We start from the raw sequence: 10,336 nt of genomic DNA, 5'->3' as shown, positions 1-10,336 counted from the left end.
GAACTGAAGTGTAGGTCTATTAGGTTATGTTGTGGCGATCCTCAGGTTGGGGGATTTGTCTTCATACTGGAGTGCAAAATTAACACCAATGGAAGATGGACAAGAAAAGTTCAAAGCCATCAGGTGCTCAGTTTAGAAAAAACAGAAAACAAGAGGAGGAGAAACGAGCAAGGGAGTGTTCGCCCGGGGTGCCAAACAGGCTAGGACCAGGAGACAGATATCGCTGGATAACAGAGGGGATGCGCCGAGGAACTTAAAGCTTTAACATTATTGTGAAATAAAACTCCTGGTGGCTCAGAAATCGGTAAGATCCCGCCTCAGGATGATATGTTGCTCTGAAAGATTTTAAGTAAAACTTAGCAGCTCGTGTTTATCGCGGTCTATTCTTGGAGTAGAGCTGAAAGGCATAGCACCGAGGCGCGTTATGTCCGCTATCTGACATGGAAAACCTCTTAACTACTCAGTTAAACGGTTGTTAAACGCCTCTGTTATACTCTTAGAAATGAACACGCCTCCTCTGGCATGAAAACGAGCATAGATTTCTTTCATAGCTTTGTTATTTTAAGAGAGGTAAGAAATCCTGCAATAGCCTATTTGATTTAACATAACCTGTTATTTGTGAGAAACTTTCTTTGCCCCCATTTTACAACAGTGTGGGTGGTTCCCTTTAACTTTTAAGCTTTATATGGCACGACCCCCTCGACTGGGTTTTGTTAAGAACCTATAAGCATGGTATGCGCGCTACCAAAAGCGTAAACCCAAACCTGGTTTCCTGTCAGCAGAAGAGGCCACATAACCTACACCGCACAACCGCACCTTTTTTCTGATGTATCAGGACCATGCTGCTGCTGCAATTTAACAGTCATCTCTCTCAGTTTAGATCACCATGCATGGAGTGTGTTTAAACCGTGATAATTCAACAGGAAGTTTAAAAAAGTGTTTCTGGATGTTGATCCCTGTTAAAAAAAAAATACACCTGAAAATAGTCCTAATATTCTGGCCTGATTACCATTCAGTCTGAAAAACTGCTTCGATGTTGCTACTGTTGCTTCCTGGATACACGCTGCTAGCCCTTCAGAGCTGCTTCTTGAGTCACTTTATGTGCAACAGGATATGTGACACCGGAGTTAATGGCAATTACGGGATCTATGGGGTCAGGGTGAGCTAGAGTTGATCTTCTAGTGAAATTCGCCACACCCTAGAAATAAGAAATGTACGTAAAAATTACCCTAAATAACTGTAAAATGGCAACGGTTAATTGCCTAAAATCAAAAAGGGGAAATGCTTGTAATATCTATGTTAAATTACTTTATATTGACAAACGGTTATTTGCTTTTTTTGTCTTTGAAAACAACAGGAAAAATCTGTAACATTATCTACAATTAATCACCCTACAATTTACATAATAATTCTGTATGAATGACAATCTTTCCTGCTTTTTTCATTTGAATTTACAGTTTACAACTGTATGTTAATTACTCAAAACATACCGTGCTTTTCATTTTAACAAAATGTCAAAACACTGGTAGAATTATTGTGAAAATTACGGTGATTTTTGTTTTAATATTAACAAGCTCAGACTGTTTGATAAAACAGTATATCTTAACAGTAAATACGAGCAATTACTAAAAATAAAAAATGTTTATTTCTTTAAGTTCTACAGTCTCTCACCAAGTAACTTGTGAAGCTCTTTGATCAAAACTGCTGTTTTTAAATGTGCTATATAAATAAATTTTGATTTGATTGTGATTTGATATAAGACAGCTATTTATAATGAAACTAAATTTTGTGGGATAATAATGGCAAAAGGCTATTTTCTATTGTAGAACCAATAACACCGTCTGTGTGCTTTTACAGTGATTTTTAACCCTTTAATGCACATCATGAGTCACAAGTGATTGTGTTTTAATCTTCCTTATCATTGAAAAAAAAACACATTCAAATTCAGAATCTCAGGGATTCATCAGTTAACTTTGATCATTAAACATAATTTTTCTTATTAGTTAATTGCTTACTCCTCTCCTCGAACTTCAACCATTCATTTCTATCCGTTTATGACCACTGTGTACCCAGGGCTTGACTGGGACAAAAAATCAGCCCTGGCATTTTGACTAGAGACCAGCCCACCAGGGAAAAACCATAAAGCCTTTGAATGAAAACAAACGCTTTTGTGACAGTGATGTACACTGTCCTGTTGGTACACAGCAAAATCTCCAGTGTTAAATTAACACTGGAGAGTGTCTATATGGGTCCACACCTCTGAGTGTTAAATACAACACTGTTGAGTGTTAAATTAACACCTTTGACAGTGTTATATGTTTAAAAGTAACCTAGTCAGTTTTGAAGATTAACAAAGACTAACACTGAGCAGTGCTGATTTTCTAACACTGGAAAATAACTCAAAATGTTAGAAATATTCCAGTGTTAGAAAATCAGCACGGCTCAGTGTTAGTCTTTGTTAATCTTCAAAACATGTTGTTAGCATGTTAGCAGCGTGATGCTACTCTGAACCGGGGAGCTATTTTCTTGATGTGAGCTTCTACTCAGGGGTTTTTCTTCCAGTTCAGAGCAGAAATGCTTTTGTTACGAAACTGGCTGTTGTTTTTTCCCCCCACAATTTTAATTATAAGCTAGATATATTTCTACTAATGGAATTAGTTTGCTAACAGCAACAGGGATGAGTCAGTGAGTCAGTTGGGCTTGTGAATCATGATTCTCGAGTCAGTAAAGTGATTCTCAAGTATTGAACGATTCGTTCACGAATCGAACATCACTAGTCCAGACTGAATCAGCTCAGCAAGGGAGGCCAGCAGCACCCTGCACTGAACCAACAACCTTCAATTTCATTGTAAGTGTCATTAGAGTGTCATTAGTGTGGTGCAGAATGCACCATAGAGATGTACAACTCTCCTGTTGAACACCTCAAGACTGAAGGTACACCAGATATAGGAGGAATAAAATTTGAGTCAGTTTTCAACTGTTTAAAAGATTTTCACATCTGACAGCCAGGTTTGCCATTTTGATCAGGACACAACATTTTAAGGGCATTTTGTCATATGATGTTGTGCTGTTTTTTAAATTTTTTGTAAAAAAAAAAAAAAGAATGGTTGACCCACTCCATTCCAAATCAGAGCATTAAACAGTTTAAATACTCTGACTTTGATACCTCTTCAAAGCCGTGTGAGGTCACTCCTCAAACAAACTCTCAGGACAGTTAATACAAAACTGGAAATTTTTAAGGCTGTTGCCTCTGATAATTGGTGACAGAGTGGAATATGGAACAGATGATTTTTAACCCACTGCATCCAGACTGCAAATGAATCGCGCATTTGCGAAGCCACTGCTGGCATGTGATCCAGCAGCAGCAGAAGAAAAGGACTTGTGAGGCTCAGTAACAGAGATTTAATTAGAAAAGTACAGAAATTTTGTGCCAAAAATATTATTTTTTCTGTATTGATACCTACTGAATCAGTCAGTACTAAAAAGGTATCGTGTTTTGGTACCCAGCCCTACTCGCATATCAGTTCAATTGCAATTATGTCAACGATACAATTCAGTATCCCAATGCATGACGCTAACTTCATTTCAGTTTGTTTTCATCAACAAATAAAGGAGGTGACATATAAGCTAGAGCAGGGCGATATGACCAAAATTATTTATCACGATATACATTTGAAAATTTGCGATAATGATATAACTGACGATATAATTGACACTAGACAAAATACTTTACAACTCCACAACGTTATTAGTGCAAAAAAACCCCATCAATGTATTTTCACTTAAACAAGCAGCTGTTTTTTATGTGCATTAAAGTTATATAAAAATGTAACAGTGCAAATTCCTTGCTGACAGTTGAACCAAAAGGCATTTCCAGTGGAAACTGGCCGACATATCCTCAGCATAACCATGTATAATATCCACAAAACTTAAAAAGAGGTTATACACACACAATACCCTAATATTATGTTGAAGCACAGTACGTATCACTCCGCGAGGCGCCTGACTACGATAGCCGTAATGCTCCGACAATCCATCAAGCGGTGCGGGTTCGTAGCTCAGCAAAGTCGTACTAAAACATTTGACAGATTTCCGAGCGCCGTGTACGACATAAAATCGCTTCGAGGTCAGTAAACACAACCAGAGTTCATACATAAGGCACACGGGATTATAAGGGGCACTGTCGATTTTCAGAAAAATCAAAGGATTGATTTTAAGTGTGCATACCTTCACTGTCCTCTGATGGGTCTTTTGATGAGAGTTCTGACTCCTCCATAAGCACAACTTCATCAGATAAAGACAGGAAGAAGAGGATGAAGGGCAAAGCAAAAAAACACAAGAAGTCAAAGAAACATGACCAAAAACCAAGAACAAGAAGTCAAGTGATTAACTTAACAGTTTGATTTTGCATGTGGTGTGTTTCATTACCACACTATTACATTAATGATTATGCTCTCTCAAATGCAGTCCAGAATCCGAAGCAAGTGGTCAACCGGTATAACAAGATTTTGAGGCTGTTCAAAAGAGGAGGCACCATGTCTGCTGCTGATTTTGGTTTGAATGTTACTTCATTATTTTATAAATTTTGTAGTTTAATTTTAATGATCATACATGTGATACACTTTATGTAAAGAGCTACAAGTCATATAGTTTGCATCCAGCCATGTTCTGTATTACCTCAAACATTGGCTGATAGTTTATGACACTTTTTATTTTTGTATCAAAATTTGTGTGTCCAATCTGTAAGCGTTGTTCTCATGTTTTTGTGATTGGCATCTTAAAAATACATTGCGTTCTGGATCTACCCTGTGTGTTGTCATTTATTTTTTGTTACAATGTACTTTAAAAACTTTCACATCTATAAATAGGTTGTACGGTATATATGGTCCCCACTTTAGATGGGCTCACTCAAGATACTTTACTAACAAGTAGTAAATGGTTTGTAACTTCCTAAATAAGTTTATTAAGGTATTTATGAGCATTTTAGATAATCTATCAAAAAAGAAGTTGGTCGATAGTGAGTTACAGCTTTGGCAGCCTTTAAGTGACAGTTATAAATATATTGTAAGACATCTGTTAAGCTATATATGAGTGATGAAACCCTGATATTCAGTGTTTATAAAACATCTAGTATGAAACTACTATGTGTAGTACATGTAGAGTTTATAGTATTATATAGGACTACTAACCATCTACTTACCTTTTACCAGTTATTTTGTATAGCATTGAGCATCCTGAAATGACTGGTTTGTAACTGATGCAGAGTAGCGTTTATAAATGATTAATCAATGAGTTGTAGAACATGAAAACATAATTAATAAAAAGTGTTGTACATTAGCTTATTCATCATGAATAAAGTGTTTAAAGCAGTGCTTGAAAACTATTAACTGATTATGAGAAATACTAAGCATGGCATGTGATTTTAACAAGAAATAAGACTAAACTTAAAGGTTAGACTTTGGAAAACTCAGCTACTGTTTTTATGGACTGTACATAATAAAAAGGATAATGAAATAAAAATACAAATAAATAAATAATACTAAAATAATTTTAAATATAATTTTTTAAAAATTAAATTATTTTTAAAATGTCTAAAATAATTTTGTTTTCCACAGACGTACTGTACAGTTATTCCTTAACTGCATATTAAAACATATTTGCTTCATTTTATTCTGATTATCTTTGTCTTCTTCCTGCAGATTATGAGACAAATGCCCACTAAGTAGAGGAGAAGCAGGATCCGACATTCAGTACAAGACTCGTCTTGAAACTTGCAGGACTATTAAAGTCACTTTCACCTCCTGACAGACTGTAACATCCCATCATGCCATTGATTGTGGTCCCTACTTCCCAGTTGTTCAGGATGCGAGTAGCTGCCCTGTTATTCACCTGTGTGGCATTCAGCGCCGCTGCACATGGAGCTCATCTGCCCATCACAGTCATGGCTGACTGGTGCATCTTCTGCTGGGCGTTCAGCTTCGCTTGCACTCTGCTGGTCCTGCTGGTAGAGTTGTTCGGCCTCCAGGCCCGGGTGCCAGTGTCCTGGTCCAACTTCCCCATCACTGTCGCCTGCTATGCTACACTCCTCTGCCTTTCAGCATCCATCATCTTCCCAGTCTTCTTCCTTAGACACCAACAGGCCAGTGAAACCCGTGACCATCGCATAGTTTCCACAGTCTTCTTCCTTAGACACCAGTTGTTCTATCGTGTAGCTCATGACCATCGCATAGTTTCCACAGTCTTCTCCTGCCTGGCAGCTGTTGCCTACATGGGGGAGGTGAGCCTGTCTAAAGCAAGGCCAGGAGAGGTGGCAGGTTACATGGCTACAGCTCCAGGCTTACTGAAAGTGTGCCAGACCTTTTTGGCCTGTATTATCTTCATCCTGATCAGCAGCCCAGTGACATACGACCATCATCCAGCTTTGACGTGGTGCATGGCAGTGTACTGCATCTGCTTCATCGTCTCCATGGCTGTGGTGGTGCTGTGTGTGGGAGAGTGGACCGGCTGTCTCCCCATCCCATTCTCCAAGTTCCTTTTGGCATATGGGCTCCTGGCAGTTATCATGTATTTGTCCGCCACCATCCTCTGGCCTGTGTTCCAGTTTAACTACAGGAGAAACGATGACCCAGATACAATCGCTGCATCTGTAATCACTGCCATCAATTTCCTGCTTTATGTTGCTGACCTAGTGTACAGTGCCAGATTAGTGTTTGTCAGTGGCTGAGAAGAGGAGAGATGTAGCGCTAATTTTGACCCCCCCCCTCTCCTAATTTAAAAATCCTGAAACGTTTTTAAAATCTTTAAAATCCTACAAAGGGATCCCATATTTGCAAAGCCTGTGAGTATGTATTTATTTGAATGTGATCAAATAGTTGCCATACAGTATTTAACCTCTACTGTGAAATGATGGGCGAAGGACACTGTCTCAGCTGAACTCTGGACACACACACATACACACACACTGATACGCACTCCTCCCTCCTCCCTTTCCAAACGCCTTCGATGCTTGTCTCCTCCTGGAGAACACGGTGGGTCTGGGCCCAGCGCTGGAAAAAATTCTGGAAAAAATGTTTCGGATTACTCCTCACCCTCTACCCACCCCTGTTGCTTGTCACGTGCTCCATAATGTTGTGCTGTGGACATTTATGTGCTTTCTGTGTAGAGGAGTTTTTTTGTTTTCTGATCTCATGCTGTCCTCCCATAGGAGCACAGCATGAGTAGAGGTCTCTTTTTTCCCCTCTTGGACTTTCCCATTGTATTGTACATTTCAGTGTTTTCCGTAATACTACCGGTTTCCGACCTGTCTCCCTATGTGATGTCTGTGTTGTGTATGTAAGGTCGGGGGGTCCCATTTCACTGCAGGGCAACTTGCATGTGACAAATAAAGTTTTCTTGAATCTTGATGTGTGCAACACAACTCTTACATCAGCTATCAAAGTGTGAGATTTCTCACAATGAAATACATTATGTATCATGATAAAGTACATTATATACTATTAAAGCCAATAAAGTCAGCACACTGGAACACAGGGGGTGGCAAAATTGGGCACTTGCATTTCAACACGCTCTAACTGAAAGATCATCATCCTGTAATCTTTTGTTAATAGTGCTTTATAGTCATATCAGTATCAATATCATTATAATACCAACAAAGTGCTCTGATATTTGTATTAGTTAAAGAAATTAAGCTTTTATCATAAAACAAATATCTTAGACTTTTTACTCACTTGGAAATGGAATGAATAAGTGAGATGAGCTGTCAAAGATGACAGGAAGTATCGATAATTAGTTATACTTAGTCATAAAACGTACTTTTAATTCAAATAAGGATATACATTCTGAGTCATGTGTTTTCATCCTTTGAATAATTGCTACAATGAATACAAGAACTTTCATTTCATTGGAAATCTATACGTCTTTTTAAATACCCAACACTGATACATGAATCACTTGAGAGGAGACCCTGCAGAGTGGAAGGCACTATTCAGAACTTTATGCAAAGTTTTGATTTTTTTTAAGTAGTGAAATTTGTTAATATTTATTGTTTACACTGTTGGTCTCTGCAATATTGCCGTGTTAAAGCAATTACAGCAGTTTCCAGAAGAGGTTAATCAGTGTTTTGGTGAATAAGTGTGGCAGCTATTTTCATGCCTGTAAAACAAAATCTTGAAAGAAACTTTAAAGGATCCAGGTCCAGGTGGCGGAGCAACCTGAATAAACGGGAAGTACATTGCAAGCAAATAAAGAAGCAGGTATGGCAATGTGATACAGAAAGGAGGGCTGACAGAAATACAACAAAAAATTATTGAATTATGCAGAAGCAGGGATCAGACGATTTAGGTTTTTGTGCCTTTGGGGACATTTTGATAGGCACTACAAAAACGTGCCACTATTGTGACACTGGGAGAGAACTATTAAAAATGTAAATTATTTTAATAAAAGGAAGATCAGAAAAGGTTAACACTTCAAGGTGGCTTTACAGGATGTAATGCAGCAGAAACATCACAGAAAAAAGTGCAAAGAATAAAGTCCAAACTGGTGTAAATGTGATTAAGCCTTTAGGGATACAGACACTTAGAATAGAGGAATTTACCCATTTTAACATTTGTATGTTTGTGTTTATTCATAGTTGATTATAGTTTCTTTTTTTGGTTTTCTGAAATGAATGATGTAGTAGCAAGGTGAATAAAACTAATATTAACATGAAAACGTAAAATCTGACTTAATATTAGACACATGGTTCTTCTATCCTTTAATATTCAGCATGTTTCTGCACAAAACATGTGTCTTACCTGCAACCAGTCATGTGTAGCTATATACTGTACTTTCTACCTAAATTACACATTACGTGGCAAGGGCACAAAAGAATGCAACATTATACATTTACATCATCCACTTCATGTCATAGCAACATCCCACGTAGCAAAATTGGTATTGTCACAATCTGGTTGTAGGAACTCAGGCGCAGAGCGGTTAGACGTCTCCAAAAAACAAACAAATCACGAATCTCAAATTACTAAGCACGAGTTCACAGGAGCTGCGAGAAACACTAACGTCAGTAGTACAATCATCCAGCGACGAGAGGATCTGTGTTCCAGCCTCAAATAGTGCTCCCGGTGATGACAGGTGATTGTTGTCAGGTGTGTGGGCCAAGGGTGGGAGCCCACAGTGAGCTCCGCCCAGGCAGAGAGAGAGAGAGAGAGAGAGAGAGAGAGAGAGAGAGAGAGAGAGAGAGAGAACCAAAACAGCACACGTAGCCTTGTGGTGCTGGCCGGGCAGGCATGGAGACCATGACAGGTATGGCCCAGATCTGGCCCACATACCGCAAAGAATGATGGCCCTTTGGCGGCCCAGATCAGGTTTGCCAGAGGTAGACATGAGCCAGCACAGGGCCAGTTGCAGACATACAGCTGGCTCTGTGCTGGCCCAGATGTCAGCCAAATGTGTACCTTAATCAAGCCATGTAATAACAACATGTGCAGGAAGATAAATAGTGCAAAAGTAACATGACAAACCTCTGTTCAGACAGTGAATTAACTGATTCTTTTCCTTTCCCCCTTATTACTCAAAACACTCTGTATAACATGCCATATTCACCCAATCACACACTTTATGTGTTTCCTAATTACATTCATACACATTCACACTCTTGACATGCAGATTGGAGGAGCCAGGAGTCAAACCACTCACCTTCCGATCAGTAGGTGACCAGCTCTGCCACTTGAGCTACAGCCACCCGGTGGTAAACATGTGTAAACCCTCACTAGGTTTTGGATAAAGTGTACACTCACAAACCTGTCATAACTGAATTTGTAACGTTGGCTACCATAGCAGTATAGTATATTAACATTGCACTTTGGGGTTCCAACTAAAATAGGAACATAAATAGTGCCATCATTGCCAGACCTGGCCCACATCTGGTTGACATACACCCTGCCATGACACCAGTCAGTCAGAAGTGCCAGCTTGATGCCAGATCCTGGCCAGACCTGTTTCCTATGAGCCTGGGCCACATAAACCGAACCACAATCGGGCCAGATGTGGCATGCCATCACACAGACAGTGCAGTCTATACTAGACCTGGCCCATATCTGGATGGCATGCGTCTTACCATGCCAGAAGTCAGCCAGCAGTGGCGGCTTGATACCAGATCTGGGCCAGACCTGCTTGTGGGATGCTATAATAACATAATAACATATAGGGGCTCATAGCAGGACCAATGGAACATTTATCTTATCTGTTCTATAGAAGGGTAAACCTCACATCTGTGTTAAGATATTCTGCAAATGCAGAATTCAGCAAATGAAAACAAACATTCAGCTGCACTTTTTATTTC

The 10,336-nt window shown here is 39.2% G+C and overlaps 1 protein-coding gene across 1 annotated transcript; it reads left to right on the top strand.

The window, feature by feature from the left end:
* Positions 1 to 211: 211 nt before the first annotated feature.
* Positions 212 to 6,727, top strand: LOC147335347 (myeloid-associated differentiation marker homolog). The gene is made up of 2 exons (XM_086287490.1): positions 212 to 304; positions 5,700 to 6,727. The coding sequence occupies exon 2, from the start codon at positions 5,825 to 5,827 to the stop codon at positions 6,722 to 6,724; it is 900 nt and encodes a 299-aa protein (XP_086143616.1). The 5' UTR covers positions 212 to 304; positions 5,700 to 5,824; the 3' UTR covers positions 6,725 to 6,727.
* The last annotated feature ends 3,609 nt before the right edge of the window (positions 6,728 to 10,336 follow it).

Source organism: Aulonocara sp. 'chitande type north' Nkhata Bay, linkage group LG3, assembly GCF_057382095.1.
Source record: "Aulonocara sp. 'chitande type north' Nkhata Bay isolate Kocher_YH1m ecotype deep benthic linkage group LG3, A_spYH_male_GT1.1, whole genome shotgun sequence".
NCBI classification, from domain to species: Eukaryota; Metazoa; Chordata; class Actinopteri; order Cichliformes; family Cichlidae; genus Aulonocara; species Aulonocara sp. 'chitande type north' Nkhata Bay.
This window is presented reverse-complemented; position numbering and strand designations above follow the sequence as displayed.